We start from the raw sequence: 18,868 nt of genomic DNA, 5'->3' as shown, positions 1-18,868 counted from the left end.
TTTACAGCTTGACCTCTCACTTTGTCCCCACCCGAAAAAGAAGCTAAAAGGACATCTTCTCCTCCAGTTATCGGTTACCATCACTGGAAATGTTCAGGCAAGTTTTTCACTGAATTGTTTTTGGCACCATGTGTCCCTGAATCTCACAAGCAAGCTCTAATTCCTGGCTGAAGACATGGAATGCTGTTATTTAAGGTGGGAAATCAAAATTTGGGAAACAAAATTAAAAACATACACAATTAGAGAAATGCCTTGTTGGAGAAAAAGTTAAAATAACCCACAAACGCACACACACGCAATGAAGAAACAGCTTACATTCATGAACATGTGAAGATTTTCCAGCAAGTTTAAAGCAGCGAAACTTAACATACACCTGATGTTAAATGATAAAGTCTATCCACTACTAACAATTAAACTCTCTGGGTTGCAGGACAACAACTTGACTTCAAAAAGACAGACACTGGTAAATCACAAACCAGTGATGAAACAACAAATTTAGTGGTTAAAAGAGTCAAATTGTGACATGTTTTCCTCTGATTGATTAATACAAGTGATTACTGAATGAAATAAAATTCCTTTTTTGAATTATTAAACATGATCTTAAGAATTTTAACGTGTACTTGTGTTGTCCTGTCAACTTGGTGGGTTATGAGTTGATTATATAGTGAGAAAAAACAAAAAAAAGGGGGGGAGAAGGCTGACACAGGGCCTGGCCCCTCTCTTAATAACATAGCCAAAACAACATTATTTTCAAACAACATCATTTTCCTGTTCGTCTGTTTTTGTTTTGTTTTTGTTTTTTCTCTTTATGCTTAATTACAGGCTGCTTTGTCGGCCCGGAAAGCCGAGGCTGACCTGGACTCCTGCTCTCCCCTCTACCATCTTGGCTCTCCCTTCTACCATCTTTGATGTGACCCTGACCAAATGCTACAGCAGCTGGACTCACAACAACAGCCTGAGAATGTCAACAGTGCTGCAGGAAAGAGATCTCATGCAGCGGAGACGGAGAACGTTAAATCCAAGGCCCGTTTCACTACACGGGGGAGATTTCCAGACAGCTTCAGCTGACAGAGCTGTGACGAGACGCCTATTAAGCCCGGATGAAAAGTGAGGCCGAGCAAAAGAATGCTGACCTTAACAACTCTGCATTAAAACTGTGCAGGACAGTGACGGACCAACACGGATGATCGGGCAGCAAAAAGGGCGTGCCAGAGACACGAGGAGTAACTGAGGTCAGAAGGCACCTCAGATTGGACAAAAGCAGCAGAAGAACATAAGCTGAAGGCACAGGTGTCAGGGCTCGGTCAGGAGCTGACCTCTGAGAAGAGCCGAACAGCAGAGCTGCAGAAGGCCGTGGAGCAAAGCAAGGAAAACATCAATAAACTTCAATCTGACGTGTACGGAAAAGACTCTGAGGTTTCTGCCCTCAGTGAGAGCTCAAGACATCAGAGCAGAAACTGAGCATGCCTCAGGAGGAGCTGGCTGCTAATCGAACCCATCAGTCAGGCTTGGAGTCCCAGATACAGGACTTAAAATCAGGCCGGAGCTTGCTGGAGCAGGAGGTTGTCAAACCTGACGAGAAGCTCCAACAGCAGGAGCAAACCCTGAAGGACCTACAGAAGCAAAAAGGGTCAAGTTAAGGAGGAGCTGGACAAGGAGAAGATGCAGGACACTGGAGAAAAGGACTGCCTCAATTGGGGCCAGAACCAGTATGGAGAGAACTTTGGGCAGCAGCACCAATGGACCCAAACGGACTGAAAAGGGGGAGGGCAGGACCCCAGAGCGCGCTTCAGGCCGTGGTTTACCCAGAACACCAGAACAGGAAAGTGATGAACACAAACACACACACAAACACACACATTTACATACACTGACTCACACACATATGAACACATATGCACTCGTTGATTGACTGAGAAATGACACACACACGCACACAAATTGAAATGCTGATTCAATTCACTGAGAAGTGTTCCACACACACACACATACACACATACACATGTTTGTGCAATGAAGACTGATACACACACGCTGCTGCAATGAAGAATGCTTTACTAACAAATGCTATGCTGATACGCAAAATGCTGCACACAAATGTCCAAATACAGAATCTGTTACAACAACAAGAAGCCATTGATTGTTAATTGGTTAAATGCATTTCATGTCACCCAGAGGGCATTTGTGTAGATTTAGGGGACAGGGTCTAGAGCAGTTTGGTTATGAAAACAATGTCTGTGAGTGATGTCTGTTTATGGCTCAAGGCCTCGACTGAATTGTTTACTGTGCTTCGCACAGCCTGATAAGGAACAGTGGTACAGAGTGAAATTTATGAATTAACGGTGTGAGCCTTATTTCGGAGCGCCACATTTTTGTGATTGAGATTTAATTGAAGGAGGAACACACTGAAAAAAAAAAAAATAAATAAAAGAAAAGAAAAGAAGAAAAGGGGGCCAGCCCTTGGATTTACGTAAGCATCCCACGTGTATTTAACACAATTGCCTCAGACTTTAAAGATCTGTACAAAATTCAACAGGAAATCATAGCTTCCCTGTATTTCCTACATTGTTGGCATGCTGGTGAGTGCTGTTGCTCCACAGTAAGAAGGTCCTGGGTGCAAGTCCACAGTCTGGCTAGTTTGCAGTGGTTTCTCTCTGGGTATTCTGGTTTCCTGCCACAGTGAAAAGTCATGAAGCTATTAGAGCTAGGTTAATTGATGATTCTAAATTATCCGTGAATGTAAGTGTAAATGGTTGTTTGTTTCTAGGTGATAGACTGGTGACCGGTTCGGGGTGCACCCTGCCTCGTAACCTATCACTTTAGAGGTATTTCCCAGCCCTCGTGCAATTAGGATAAAGATAGGAGGATGGTAGTTGGTGTAGACCCATTCAATTTTTATGGTAATCAGAATTTAGACTTTGTTGAACCGTAGGCAATATGAAGACAACATGTAGTATTTAAGGGACCAAGTAGAATTTGGATAAAAGTTATTGAATAGTGTTGAAATAAAATGACAGAATTGTGAAGGATTAAAATATTCCAGGAGCTCAACTTACTCCATCTGAACATGTCTTAATCGTGTAATATGAACTCAAAATGCACAGGTTAACTGAATATGAAAAGGTTGTGTTGATTTAACTCAGTTGTTTAAGTTTTTACCAAAGCAAAACATTTGTGTGCAACTAGTGTCCACTATTGAATCAAATAAGTCCAACATGTTTTTTGTCAGTGCAAAAGAAGTTACGGTACCTGTATGCTTACACAATATTGTCCTGGGACGGAGGAAAACTTTCTGGTGAAGTTTTGGTTGATTTTGGGTTTTGCTTAACACTAGGTTGATTTTATCAGTGAGGTTTGGATTGTTTTCTTTCTCTAAGAGAGAGAAAGATGGTTTTATGCTTGGACATGTTTCCAACGGGCCCCAGTATTTGTTATTATATGAGTATTTTATTGGTTACGTTTGTCTTTGCTTTTGTTACAGTGCACTGAAATAAGAACATCTGAGAGGAGTGATCCACCGGTGGTGATATTTTGGTATTTTGTGAGTTCCTGATTTAACAAATCAGCTCTTTAATCCAGGCCTGAGAGATTGAACTTTAAAGCGCTATAAACATTCTTACTGAAAACAGTTGCAAAGTATTTTTCTCCATGATTATAATGGGCTCTGGAGAAATTCACTTATATGGGACATTGATCACATGAGAAGTCCTGAACCTAAAAGGATTGCAGCGAGTCAATCCAGTCCAAAAAAAAAAAACAAGGAACTGTTTTCCTTTAAAATGATGACGTCATCTTGCTGGTGATGGAGGCTTGATTAGGTTGCGCGTGAGACTCCATTATCAGCAATATCTGGTATGAATGTGTGTGAATGTATGCATGTGACTGGACTGTGATGGACTGACGACTAAAAGTTTTAACTGACTTGATACTGAGACAAAAACGGTACCGACTTTAGGATTAGTACATGTCTACAAACAATTCACCCAGCCTGTAAAAGAAGGGTGGATGTTTTGTCTCGCTTTGTTTTGTTTTTGCAGGAGTAGGAGGACAGAGACTAGGGGGGGAGGCTGTAGCTTCACATGAGTGTGAACTGCAGACTTAACCCTTTGGTTGCTAATTTTGAGCTACTGATGTTTCCATCAAGAAAATTGGGTTTTATTAGCTGTGTTTCGATTAATGCAGCACATTATATTGTTGGGAATGTTAAATGCTAAAGTGAAGAGAAGCTTTGATTTCACTCATGACTGAACATGTTATTATTAACCATAGCGGGCCACTGTAAAAAGTCAATCAATTTTGATAGAAAAAGCAAGAAAAAACTCTATTGATACCTATAGGAATAACAGGGGAATGATAGACTTGTCACTTTCAAAATAGAGATATGTAATGACAAACGTTGGTCAAAGTCATTTAGGTTCTCCATTGAAATAGTCAATAATTTAGAAAAGTAACATAGAACCGACAGGGGCATGTGGTGCTGCACAAGAACAAGAGCAAAATAAAGAAAAATTATTGTGTTTAGCTTTGATAAATTCAAATTAAAATGTACCATTACACTCAGAGGATCAATATGAAATTGAATATATGCTAATTTTGTATGAAGTACATGACTGATAGCTGTTCTGTCCTGAGCTTTTGTTTTTACAGCGCCCACTTGACCACACCAACAGTTTCTCGCCACCAAAACGGGGTACTTGCAAAGAATAGGGAGGAATATCATCAGAAGTGGGAAAGGTAAGCCCCGATGGGGGTGATAATGTAACACACCCAAAGAAAGATTTTAGGTCTGACCAACCGTCTCAGTCGTGGGCAAAACGATGACAGTCAATAAAATTCTAAAAGATAATTTAGTGACAAAAAATATCAAGAGATAAAAGATAAAACAGTCCAGTGTCCCATTCATGAATCAAATAAAAACACACAGTCCCAAGGCCAGAGCCAGCTATGCCACACGGCATAGCTGGCTCTGGCCACATGCCAAGCAAACTCCACATGTTGCCTTTAACAGGGGTAGAAGTTGTCCTTGGAGACCCACCACCCTGCAAGCATATAGCCAGTGATCACTCCAACCTGTGCAACTATGCTGCCTTTAGGCTGTGGCATATAATAGGCCCTGGCCTGCACAGAGAGACAAAATGACACCTTCAGTATAAAATTCATAGCGCAAAACCCATCCATCCCAAACATATCAGATTATCACATTACATACATGCACAGAGAGACAAAATGACACAGCAGTGTTTGTAGTGTGGGCTATAAGTAGACCAGTGTATCAGTGCAATCAAGTACACCTGCCTCTAATTAGTCCAACCCCATTCCAGCCATTGGCTCACCAAAAATGTGACACACACACAAAAAACCACTCCCAACCCAGTGCAACTTCACACAATAATATGGAGCTGAATTAACACAGGCACACTGGTCTACCATGTTACAATAACACCATTAATTTCACGTATGGTCAAATTCTTAAGATTTGACCCCAAACATGAAAAATTCTACACACATTTAGAGACAGAGTGGAGTTCTAGATAAACATAATGTAGCAAATCACATAAGGATGGAGCGCTGGAATCAATAAGATGATGAAAAACACGCAGGAAAAATGTTGATCATGTTGAGTATGTTTATTCCAGTGTGCAGAGATTGGCTAATCTGACCAGGAAATGTTATAAATGGATTGTCGGAACAATCAGCGTTAAAATCACCTTTGACAGTCCAGACTAAGATGGCGTTGGACATCTTCAGGGCGGAAAAGGGTTGGTGTGACCAAGGTGTGGTTTGGCTTGTTGTATGTATATTTCATAATGATACAGCTCTGGATGGACCAGTTACCAGGGCATGGAAGGAGGACAGACTTATTAAATGAGGAGAAGGAATTTTCTGGGATTGGAGATCCTGTGGGTGAGTGGTTGACTAAAAGCATGCATAAAATAAAAGCTATTTTTTGTTATTGATTGGTAATAGATTGATAATTGGCCACATTCACAGTTGTATTGACTTGTAGTGGATGTAGTCTACTTCATGTTTAAGCACTCTAATTAACAGATTGAAAATAGTGACATTAAAGGAAGAATATGCAGCACCACCCTGTCAGATGCCAGTGCCGGTGGGGCTCAGTGATGAATCAGGTGAGCTTCATGGCTGAATTAAAACATAGATGCCCCTGCTGTGGTCAGTAAGGGATAAAAAGGGTGTGTTTTACTGTTATTTTAGCATCAGCATTATTGTTACATTAGAATCATATAACAAACATTGCATTGAACATTTATTGAAGCTATTGACATATTAACATTTGTATTACAGTGATTGTTATAACCCCATGTTAATCTTCTATCTACAGGTGTCAAAAGTAGTCAACAAGTTCATGTTGAAGTGAAGTTCATAATAATACAGGTTTTGTTTGTAGACAATTGTGAAGACGCAGGCTCTGGGCGGAGCCAGGAGTTGAACAGATCTAACATGACAATTAAATTGATTTCATTCCCTAACACAGGATAACAAGACTGGAGCAACGACATTGGATAGGAGAAAGTCTGATACTTTCTAAGATATGAGGTCACTAACCTTTTTTTTAAATTTTCTAGCTTAATTGAATGGACACATGTTAGAATTAGAAATGGCTAATTTGTTTTTTATGTCTTTTATTAGAATGAGTGGTTTTAATCATTTTTATATATATCTTGCAAATGTGCTTATAATGAGTTGGCACTCGGTCTTTTGAAGGTCATAAGCTTCGTTCGGCGATAGTCCAGACTGATAAAGTGTAGGAAATGCCTTGAGTGCAGCAGGCTAAATGCAAACACGCTTACACACACATACACTAAATTAGGATAAGTCCTTGGGACATTCTGAATGTTCTAAACCAATTCTGAATCACCAAAAGATCAGTAGACAGCAACATTAGATTGTTAGAGCTAGGAAGAGAGGTGTTTTGGTTTTCTGTCTCTTACAGAGAAAGGAACAGACACCAGACGAGGTCACAGATATACGAGGATCCTTGGCAGCAGAGACAGACACGGTGACTGCTGAAACATCAACTGGGTTCAAGTGTCATGGCATTTTGGGCTCCAGTTAGTCACCTAAAAAGGATGGATCAAATAAACACAGCGATAACCACGAAGGGGTTGACGGAAATCCAGGAACACCACACCAACGACGTTCGAGAGGCTGTTGGTCATAAGGAGAACACCTTTCTGTTCCTTTTCCTGGGGAACACAGCTGTGATCCCAGAATACACAGATCATTGTTTGAAATCGGGGCAGAATAATCCCCTGATCTGTGCAACGACTGAAGGGTTGTCTAACCCCTGAGGTTGAAGGAAACGAGAGCAGAGGATCACCCGACTGGAAGACACTGGTGCCTACAGCAATAAAATAAAGGTTAAAAGCTCCTCGGACAGAGGTTCTAGTCTGAGTACGTTTGGAGGGTATAAGGTAGCACCGAAATAAAGCTGTGGGAGAACTGGGGAGTGATGGGAGTATCATCTGTACCTACTGTTGTTGTTGTAATAAAAGTTTTTCTTGCATCTGAACTGCGTAAACACAGAGGTCATGTCACATATGGTTCACCCAACAGGGGGACAAAGGGCCTCAGGAGTAAGGAGAAATGAACCCGGCAACATTGGATTGCAGGGTGTAAGTGAGCTCTTTAAGTCTAAAGAGCTCATCAGGGGGAATTGTGGGATTATGATATTATTTTATGCCATGTTAGACCCCTAATTAAAGATTGTGAATTATTATGTAGTTTCAGTTTGCATTATGCTCCTGAACTAGAAGAAGGTGATAACTATTACATTTGGTAAACTGATTTGCATTACATTAGACTGTTGATTTATTGTGAATGAATGATATTGTTTTATGATGCATTATACTGCTGAGTTATAAGAAATATTGTTCACAGAAAGTCATCGCCTTATTTGTCTGATTAGAAGAGAACAGAGCATACTGCCCCACCTCACCAGGAGCAGATAAACAGGGAGCCAAGGTCGTAGCTTAGGCGCTGTGTGAGAAAGAATGTGAATGTTTAGGCTTTTATGATTAGGTGGGGGCCATTAGAGGCTATAAGAGTTTGATCAAGGCTCCACCATTTTGAGATCTGATGCTGTCTGCTGTATGGTGTCCATCTCCCACGCGTGTGTTCATTAAATCATCGTTTGACTTGACCCGGCCGGACCAGTGTGGTTATTTTTGGTTTTCCTCTTGTATCCATTCCCAATATTTGAATCCGTAACACAGGCAACATGCTTGCTTTTCAAAATGATGGCCATTTCACATGTTATAGCAACAAGGGAGCTTAAGTGATTTTTTTTTTAATTTGATCATTTGAATTTATTTATTTAAAAGGGACAGTGCAGTTTAACATAGTTCAAGTGCAAGACATGAAACTGATGTACCGCACATAGGTTTATAGCTACTGCTAATTTTCAACAATTGTCCCTTGTTGGCCTTACAATCTAAATAGATACATTTGTAGATATTATGTTTCTGTTGCTAAAAGTCAATTTTTTTTCATTCAATATTCTTGGCAATTCTTATTTTAAACTTAGTAGGATTTCAGAAATGTACAGTAAACCTATCCCACTAAACCTTAAACAAATGTTTGATTCAGTGTCCTTTGTAGTGGACAGCAAGACTCCCACATTTTCAACCTGTGTCCACACTTCAGGAAGCAGAGGGCTGAGTGATGTAGAGTTTTTTAAATTCTGGATTTCACTCAGTCAGACTTGCATATAGGATGAGATGGAGGAGTGCAGGGAGGTGAGAGTCAGAGGGCACACCAGCTTCTGAGGAGCCTGAGAAGGAAGCCACTGTCACTTATGGACAAGCGTGTAACCAAAGGTGTTTTTTGGCTCTACCCGTTCTTTCTTTATGGATTCAATTTCAACCCTATTAACACTGGGTTGAAAGACTAACAATAAACATTGATCAACTGATGTAATCAGTGATGTAATCACTGATGTAATCAGATCACTGATGTAATCAGTGATCAGAAAGCCAGGTTCTTGAAAGTGTCAAAGCACACAAACCACAGGGAGATGCTCATCTCTGCAGGCAGCCCAAACATTTATAAGCTGCATATCATACATTAATATCTATGACATGACTTGAATCTGGATATATTCAGTACTATTTATAGCGATTTCAATGCGTATAGACAGATTGTTTAAGACTGTTACTTTCCAGCACTGCCCAGATGACTTCAATGTGTGATCAGACGATAGAAGGCCAGTGCAGATGTTTCCTACAGCACTTACGCAATACCTATTAACCATAATAGGCTTCAGCTGTGGTCTCTTTGCTCCAGCACAGACCACTCAAACACTGGGATGTCCTTCTCTGAACTTCACCTTCCTTTTTTAAATCAAGTATTTATCTTCATCTAACAGTTCAGAGATCCACATGAAAAAAAAAACAAAACAAAATGAGGGACAGAAGAAAATAAACAACATTTTTGAAAAAAGGTTTTGCTGGAACATGTTTCTTTCAACCACATATAGTAGCCATGGTAATCTTTCAGGATTTGTGGAGGGAGAAATCAAGTCAAACAGTTCTGAAGCAAACTGATGTATTCTGAGAGAATTAAAAGACATTATAACAAGTTAAATGTAACATTTTTATTGTTACTATCAGGAGAGTGTTGTGAGATTTGTTGTTTGAAGAAAAAAAGTAACCTTTTTGATTGATTAGGTAATGTTACTAGGTTTAAGAATGTAAAGGCTCAGTTTAGGAAAAGCACCCGTGAAGCTTCACTGCAGCACATGTAAAAACCTCCCAACACAAATAACACCAGTTGTGTTCCCAGTCTGAGATTTATTCTTTGATATTAAACTGCTACATGAATAAAATGCAACACCTCAATGCGAGATTCAGATTTAGAAAAATAAAAGATTTAAAATGATGAGAGAAAGATGGAAAATATAAAGGAAACATTTTAAGAAACATAATAAGTAACTCTGAGTTAATCATGCATCCCTAGTTGCACAGTAAGATGTGCTGTATTTCCATGATGACTTCAGGTGCGCTGAGGTGGCAGCACAAGTTTCTTTCTCAGGGTGAATCTCACTTCAGGCATCTGCTTGTCCAACGAGGAGGTCTCGCTATGTGCTACATCATCGTTCACGTAGTGGAGGATGGAGACGATGTCCTCGCCCCTAAGAGCATTTATAGAGATACAAAAACATGTTGATATCACTGTCAGGGTCAGTGTACACATGTGTTTGGTGATTTTAAAACAATTACCTGGGACAGCGCTCCTTCAGCTGCTCACAAAGAGACTGAATGAACCAGCTTCCATTGACTATATGTCTAAATGAAACATGATCTTCAACAGTGGCCATGGCAACCAGAACATCAGCTTCCTCAGGGATGGTCAATGGTGAAGTATCATCATCAGTCTCCATCAACTGCACTCCACGCTGTTTGTTACTTCCTTGGCAGGCCTGGATCAGGAACACTTTGGGCTTACCAGTGAGGACAGACTGGTCACACCCCCTGAACTTTCGGGTAATTTCTTTAATGGGGAAGGGGTCCCTGTCAGTTCCCAAAACAACACCCTTTTTTCTGTGACTCAGAATAGAGCAGATGAAAGCATCACCGTGCTCAAGAACCTGCTGAGGATCAACAAAGCTGCTGCCATCCCACTCTTTAAAGTTGAACTTCTGCAGCTGAGACATGTCTGCCAGGGAAGCAACAAACGTCAGTGCCTGATCCATCTGATCCTTGGTCAGGTCTTTACACATCAGCACTCTGAAGCCCAGCCAGCTGAACACCTCTGCCAAGCTTTCTGCAAAAAATGTAATTAGAGAAAAATATTTAAGCACCAGATACTAACAAGAAAGAATAAAAAATCTGCCCCTGAAACTTACGGGCATCTTTATCTGATCCTCTTCTTGGTGAACCATCCAAGAAGTTCTTATTGTTTATGATCACGCAGAGGCCGACGGGCCGGCTAATGATTTGATAAACATCCTAAAGAGTGGACACCAAGATTTTATATGTGTTACTACAGGCTGCGTAACCACAGAATTTCATCTACATATCTGTCTCAAGCGATGTCACAAGTGTAGGAGGCTGTTTCTGCATCAGCATCTCACCTTTGACATATTCCCATCTTGTGGCAGAACATCTGAGGGAAGAACAATAAAACTGAGTTAAACAACCAAACACAACAGGAGACACAGCGTTTCTATACAGTGTTACGTGTGTGTTACCGTGCTGACATGAAGACACTTGGACAGGCTTGGATAAAAGGGGGGTGTAAGTCAGTTGTAAACTCGCCAGCTGAGGGAAAGTTTCTTTAATGGCGCCATCGGTTTGCAGGAGGTTCAGGAAGTCTTTGCATCTTTCTTCTCCTTTATTCATGATCGTATCCACGAGCTCAATGACGTGGGTCTCCACGTTTGCGTTGTTGATGCTTTTAAGATTGTTGTACTCCCGCTGAGTGATCAGCTTATTCTTATAAACTTTCTTGAGAATTAGCTCGCGGTTTCTGCACAGAATATCTTGAATGTCTGTTTTATTGCTCCTCATTGCATCTTTGGCCGACATGCTGAATCTGCGCAAAGGAAAGAGTCAGAGGTGATCCTAAACACTGCTGTCTATGAGAAGGAAGTAGTTTACTACAGCTTACTATCGTAACAATAGCTGCACATTATATTACATAAAACGTAATTCTCTTACGGTCAGTTGGAACTTCTGCTGTCCTTGAAAACGAAACCTCGTTCCTTCTCTCAAATAACATCTAGCACGAAACTATCCCGCGTGTCGCTACCCGATCCGTACCGGAAACCCGATCGGTACCGCGCATGCGCGAAAGGTGTCTACTTCCGGTCGTAGCGTTTTACGATAGTTACGGGTCAGAGTATCGGTTAAGATGTTAAGAATAATAAGTATATCTTAAAATGTTTGCAATAATGAAGCATTTCAGTACAATGTAGACAAAAACGAAAAATAAAAAGATAGTTACGGATCGGGACTCCCCGATCCTTACTGCGCATGTGCAAAGTCGGACCGTACAAATCGGGTCTACCCGATCCGTACCGCGCATGTGCAGATGTTTTCTTCTTCTTCTGTTCGTTTAATGGCAGTGTACTCCCCAGTGTACGAGGATACTGCCACCTTCTGACCGAGCGGATGAACCCTATTGTAAACTGAATTGGCGTCATTACAAACGTGCGTTAAATTTGATTCAGTGATAGTCGAGTGTGTTTATGCTTGTCTGTTTGGAGAGGATTGACTGGAATAGTGATGATGATGTCCGCTATCACTGGCAATTGTCAGTAAACACTTCATCTGGCTGATGAATCTTCACGTGACACATTGCTAAGTCTGTATTATTAACTCTGTAATTAGGCGCCATTCTTCTTATTTTACGGCGCTGTTGTTCAATCGGGGACGCTCTCTGTTGAGGAGAAAAGCATGAATTTGTTTGTATACGGATTATCCATTGTTTAAATGTCCCGGGGAGTCGAAAAGGAGGCAGAGCTGTTGAGAAATGCTAGGAGCTAACTGGGCGCTAACCTTTTTTTTTTTTTTTTTTTTTTTTAAACTTTATTTAACAAACAATGAGTATACAACATACGAACAGATGAAGTATACAAAACAGAACATGAACACAAAAAGCCAGGGGTAAAAGAAAAAGGTAACAATTATAAGAATACACGCAAAAATTCACATACATATATTGTTTTGAGAGCCTTTTTGTTGGTGGAGTCTGATATTGATTGAATGTACATTTCCACATCCTTAAAAAAATGACAGAAATATGGTGTTTTGTTAGTAAACTTACATTTATGGATAAAAAATTTAGCTAAAAGTATTAACAAATTTATCATAAAAAAACATTTATCATACTTCTTGGGGAACTTAAAGAAACAGAATAAAACATTTTCCCATCGTAAAGAAAACTCCCTTAAAATATGGACAATAACAAACCTGCTAAATTCCTTCCAGAATCTCTGTGTAAAAGAACAGTACCAAAAAAGATGTGTCACAGTTTCTGGATGATCCCCACAGAAAGTACAATTAGTATTTATGTCCCTTTTAAATTTTACCATGTAGTGACTGGCTGGATAACATTTATGTAGAATTTTAAATGAGACTTCTTTCACCTTATTTACAATCAAATATTTATGGGGGATCATCCAGACTGTCTTCCACTTGATATCTGGAACATATCGGTTCCAATAAGATATTATATATGGGAGAGAGACAATATCTTCTTGGAATAAACTACGTATTCTCTTATTGCTGTTACCAAGTTCCTGTGAAAAGCAGATTTTTCCTATTGGTGACTCAGCTGGATCAGGGAGAGTGACTGAGGTAGATATTGAGCTGTCAGTGTTTTTATATAACATTAAAGTACCTGAGGGTATGGCACCAAGCACCATTGAGAATTCCTGAACACTGATTGGAAAATTATATAGTGCAATAAAGTCGTTGTAAGTAAGTAGTTGTCCCTCTTTATTAACCAGCTGAGCCACCAATAGGATCCCATTTTGGACCCAAGTTTCCAGGAAAAGTGATTTATTTTTATATAAAATATCTCTGTTGTTCCAGATAAGGTATTTGTGAGGTGAGAAGTTGTGTTTATAAATGAGGGTCCACGCTAAGAGGACCTGCTTATGGAAGGATGAAAGCTTTACAGGAAGTTTCTCAACATTGTAATTACAATTTAAAATAAAATTAAAGCCACCAAAACGAGAGAAAATATAACTGGGCGCTAACCGTATCATTCAAATATATTGAATGTCGCAATGTTGGCAAAGAGAGGAAGTGACGTAAGATTTGCGCATGCGGGGTACCGATCGGGTTTCCGGTACGGATCGGGTAGTGACAACACCGCGTTCTGCCAGTCACTACATGGTAAAATTTAAAAGGGACATAAATACTAATTGTACTTTCTGTGGGGATCATCCAGAAACTGTGACACATCTTTTTTGGTACTGTTCTTTTACACAGAGATTCTGGAAGGAATTTAGCAGGTTTGTTATTGTCCATATTTTAAGGGAGTTTTCTTTACGATGGGAAAATGTTTTATTCTGTTTCTTTAAGTTCCCCAAGAAGTATGATAAATGTTTTTTTATGATAAATTTGTTAATACTTTTAGCTAAATTTTTTATCCATAAATGTAAGTTCACTAACAAAACACCATATTTCTGTCATTTTTTTAAGGATGTGGAAATGTACATTCAATCAATATCAGACTCCACCAACAAAAAGGCTCTCAAAACAATATATGTATGTGAATTTTTGCGTGTATTCTTATAATTGTTACCTTTTTCTTTTACCCCTGGCTTTTTGTGTTCATGTTCTGTTTTGTATACTTCATCTGTTCGTATGTTGTATACTCATTGTTTGTTAAATAAAGTTTAAAAAAAAAACAAAAAACAAAAAAAAACACCGCGTTCTGAGAACAAACTCGGAAGTGACTCTCAGATCCTCCAATAGGGCTTTGGAGTTGACGTCACGCCGCAATGCATTATGGGAGCGCAGCGCCATTTTCGGGGTCTACGAATTAAAACAAACACACTGTTGGAACGACGACTACAAGAAAGATGCTTAAAAGCAGCTCAAAAGAGAATGGACTGTATAGAGACCGATTGCGTCCAGAGGCGAAGCGGCGGTACTTGCAGAAAATAGCGTGCATTGGAAATGTGGACCCGTATGAAACACGGCTGTGGAGTAGAAACCCTGAAGACCAACCGCTATTGACGTAGCCTGACATATTTTCGTACCTTGTCTGTGGAGTCAGCGCGTACAAGTCGTCATTCAAACAAAGGTAAGTCAGCTCGAGTACTGCGTGTGAAATGCGTTTGATTTCCCTGCAAACATTCAGATTAGTGCAGCATAAATTCATTCATGAGGGGAAATTACAGTGAGAACATGTGGAGGCTGTTAGAGGGATAACATAGTGAGTTCAGTGCACTGATGTGACATTGTCCTGAAGGATTTAGTTATTCTTTATGGTTAAAGAAATTGCACTAATTTATTCATATTTATTATAAATAATTCTAATTATACATCTTGCTTCCATATTTGTATCTTGTGTCACTAAAAATACATTTTATTTTAGTTTTATACATTGATTAATGACCTGCAGAATCTCCTTATCATATTAAGGGATTCATAATTGTCACTTTATGCTTTCTCCATCTCTAAAGTGATGACATCCTTGCATTACATACTTTAGGTTCATTTTCTGCAGGCAGGTTTCTGACAGAGAACAGGCAGATTAACACTATAACATGCAGCCTTCTATAGATGGACACATAAAGAAATGAAACATGTATGTGCTAACTTTCTAAAAACTTTGTTACATTTATGATAAAGTAGATTAAACACATTTATGTCAGCCTTGGCTCATAGTTCTTGTCTTTAAATGAACTTTGTGTGTGTTTCAGGTCCTGCACTCTCAAAGACTGAATGAACGAGCATTACAGCCATGGGTCACTGTGAGCATCACAGGGAAGGTTGAAGCCGCCCACTGCACCTGTAAGGCCGGAGTCGTGGAGACCTGCACCCACGTCACTGCTCTTCTGTTTAATGTAGAAGCAACAGTGTTGATCTGTGGCACAGGACTGTTACAGATGAACCTGCATGCTGGGTTTTGCTGGGTAATGTGACCAAGATACAGTCAGAGGTTGGCCGTAAGATAGACTTCTCCTCTTCAGCTGCCCAAAAAAAGGCTCTTGATCAAAACATAAACAGACCATCCGTAGTGACAGGGAAAAGGAGCCGTCCTCAAAAAAGAAAAATCCCACCTGCTACTGTGGAGGAGTTGTCACTGCTGGAGGATACTTGGATACTTTGCTGGAGCACAGTAAAGCTGTGGGTTGTGGGAATGACCCATAATGTTTTATCTAGGGGTCTAGATTTATGCCTGTAGTGCACTGCCATGTAAATAATTTGCATTTACTGAATATGTACTCACTGAGTACCACTGTTCAAAAATTGAATAAAGAAACAAACTAATTTCTGCCTCTTTTTTTTTATTATTATGAAAACCACTTTATAGAACATCACATCCGTTACAATGTAGAATCCAGTCATTTATAGTTTACAAATGACAAAATGTTTACACAAAATCATGACAGTGTTTACGTGATATCAACCACTACTAACATTACTTTATTTACTGTATCTTTTGGAAAAAATACAGCAATTTTAACAGCACAATACTTAAGAATATTTAACAGGAGCAGGTTTCATATTTCCCTGGTTTTATTATCACACTGTTCACCAAAATGCAGCAAACCTTCACCATCTTATCCAGAAGGGTCACCTCTTCACCCTCACATGGAAGAAGTAATCTGATTGGCAGGGTGGTATGTTTGAAGCAGGTCCCTTGTGTAGCGCTGGAACCCAGTCACGATGTGTTTCATCCATTTCATAGGCTGGTTTGCTACAATAATGCCAAATAATTAGCAACTCTATAAATAGAAGGTGGTTCTACAAAATCACTCAGTAGGATGTTTGTTCTAATTTGCTATGAGCTCAGAGTGCATCGAAAATAAAACTAATAGGCTATAAAGAGTGATATGAACATATTTAGAACTTACCGGAATGAAACTGTCTGGAGCACCAACAGATATTTGGAGATGGAAGAGAACTGGATATCAGCTCATCTCACAGCTGCTATCCAGGCTACACGCCTTCGTTTGCTAACATTGATACATGAGCTGCCTCGTGTTGCTTCCAGGTTGGGAAAGAATGAAAAGATAAACCATTTTCAAGCTTATTCTCTTGCCGGTCGTGCGATCGAACATTGCAGCCGACCACACAGCAAATATGAACCGTGGCTGTTGTGTGTGCCTTCGCTCCCTTTTCACTTGCGCTAGACCCCGAAAATGGCGGATCGAGCCAAAATCCTTTCCACGCCCACCCCCGTGACATCACGCTCCAAAGCGACTACACGCTATACAATAGCGCCCTCTACTTCTGGACAGCAGGAATAACAGGTTTACAGCCTTTGGTGTCGCACTGAGAAGAAGCTGTGCTCCAGCACCCCCGGTCGCAGCAGAGAGTATTCCCCACAAATCCCCCACCCTGCTGCAAAAACGCACAGTATTATTATACAAACATAACATATTTTGTAAAGATCTCACTGTGAATTTCACACTGAATTTATCCGTGTGTGTGTGTGTGCGTGCGTGTGTGCGTGTGTGTGCACACCCATGTACAATTGTACATTGTAAATCATGATTAAAAGACATAAAAGCTGCATTTTAAGAAAGAAATTTAAGGAGCGCATTGTATTTACCATGATAATTTATTTGGTGAAGGCAGACCTTTTGTATATGTGTAAAATAAACCACATATCTGCCAACCTCCTGTCTCAGGCTCAGGTGTTCCACTCCCATTGCCCCATTCCCACACACTGATATCTGAGGATGGAGGTTAGTTATTTTATGTCACAAAACAAGTGGAATTGTGTAAGGAAAAAAAAAACTTTCCTTTTTGCTAAGGCATATAGGATTCCCATGATGCATTGAGTATTTCTTCCTCAGTTACATTTCTCACTCACTGTGTGTTAATAGACCTCTGCATTGAATCCTACTTGTTATTAACCTCTGTCTCTCTTCCACAGCATGTCTTTTATCCTGTCTTCCTTCCCTCACCCCAACCGGTCGCAGCAGATGGCCGCCCCTCCCTGAGCCTGGTTCTGCCAGAGGTTTCTTCCTGTTAAAAGGGAGTTTTTCGCTTCAAACTGTGGCCAAAGTGCTTGCTCATAGGGGGTCATAGATTGTTGGGTTTTTCTCTGAATGTATCATTGTAGGGTCAACTTTACAATATAAAGCGCCTTGAGCCGACTAATGTTGTGATTTGGTGCTATATGAATAAAATTGAATTGAATAGAACAAACAGCAGCCCGATTTCAGACAGAGCTGTCATTAAACAGAAGCTATGAACACAGCTCTCTTGAGTGGACAATTGAAGAAGTTTGTTTCAAGTTTTAGATTTAGGTTGCTCTTCATTTTGTTTTGATGCCACCAAAGAAGACTGTGTTGAAAAGCTTTCAGTAATGAACCGTTTTTCAGTACAAGCTTAAATGCTTCAGAAAGCTTCATTTAGCCAGCAGAAACACAAAGTCCATTGAGCCAAAATGGAAGGAAACACATGGGCAGACAAAAAGTACAACACAACAGAAAGCTAGGACAAACCCAGACTTTATATACAGACAGATGGAGCATTAATAGAGAATGAGTCACATCTGGGGAAAAATAAGAAACAGGTGAAAATAATCAGATAACTAAACAGGGGAAGCAAAAACGCACAAGAGACAGACTAGAAAAATAAAACATTATGGCGACTAAATAAGATATGGATGAAACACGGGGAACGTAAAATAAACTTAACCAAGGAACAGAATACAATCAAACTAGAATTATGAACAGAACACAGACTACAGGTAAAAAGGCCTGATGATGTAGACATAATGAAACCAGCCATACTATAAAAATAAAAATTGCATAATTACAACAGACTAAAGGGTCAAAGAAAAACCTAAAAATAACAGAAATTGAGCGCAGGAAAAAACAAACACACACACACACACACACACACACACACACACACAAAATCAGTATATATAGTATATACAGTGGGGCAAAAAAGTATTTAGTCAGCCACCGATTGTGCAAGTTCCCCCACTTAAAATGATGACAGAGGTCAGTAATTTGCACCAGAGGTACACTTCAACTGTGAGAGACAGAATGTGAAAAAAAAAAAAAATCCATGAATTCACATGGTAGGATTTGTAAAGAATTTATTCGTAAATCAGGGTGGAAAATAAGTATTTGGTCAATAACAAAAATACAACTCAACACTTTGTAACATAACCTTTGTTGGCAATAACAGAGGTCAAA

The 18,868-nt window shown here is 39.8% G+C and overlaps 1 protein-coding gene and 1 long non-coding RNA gene across 2 annotated transcripts; one reads left to right on the top strand and one right to left on the bottom strand.

The window, feature by feature from the left end:
• Positions 1 to 9,785: 9,785 nt before the first annotated feature.
• LOC148095922 (caspase-8-like) lies at positions 9,786 to 11,687 on the bottom strand. Its single transcript, XM_087837030.1, has 5 exons — positions 11,213 to 11,687; positions 11,096 to 11,127; positions 10,868 to 10,970; positions 10,242 to 10,785; positions 9,786 to 10,153 (listed from the first exon to the last, which is right to left on the bottom strand). The coding sequence occupies exons 1-5, from the start codon at positions 11,547 to 11,549 to the stop codon at positions 10,015 to 10,017; spliced, it is 1,155 nt and encodes a 384-aa protein (XP_087693156.1). The 5' UTR covers positions 11,550 to 11,687; the 3' UTR covers positions 9,786 to 10,014.
• A 2,833-nt stretch (positions 11,688 to 14,520) lies between these two features.
• Positions 14,521 to 15,974, top strand: LOC148095921 (uncharacterized). Its single transcript, XR_015717378.1, has 2 exons — positions 14,521 to 14,781; positions 15,404 to 15,974. It is a non-coding gene; the product is annotated as an uncharacterized LOC148095921 (long non-coding RNA).
• The last annotated feature ends 2,894 nt before the right edge of the window (positions 15,975 to 18,868 follow it).

Source organism: Neolamprologus brichardi, unplaced genomic scaffold, assembly GCF_056152115.1.
Source record: "Neolamprologus brichardi isolate AB-2024 unplaced genomic scaffold, ASM5615211v1 NODE_ptg000046c+_length_82361_cov_1, whole genome shotgun sequence".
NCBI classification, from domain to species: Eukaryota; Metazoa; Chordata; class Actinopteri; order Cichliformes; family Cichlidae; genus Neolamprologus; species Neolamprologus brichardi.
This window is presented reverse-complemented; position numbering and strand designations above follow the sequence as displayed.

Coding starts and splice junctions, on each gene's coding strand:
- LOC148095922 (XM_087837030.1), bottom strand. CDS start 11,549: ATGTCGGCCAAAGATGCAATGAGGAGCAATAAAACAGACATTCAAGAT. Junction 11,128..11,212: donor AGTGTCTTCATGTCAGCACG/GTAACACACACG, acceptor TTCTTCCCTCAG/ATGTTCTGCCACAAGATGGG. Junction 10,786..10,867: donor AGGATCAGATAAAGATGCCC/GTAAGTTTCAGG, acceptor CATTTTTTGCAG/AAAGCTTGGCAGAGGTGTTC.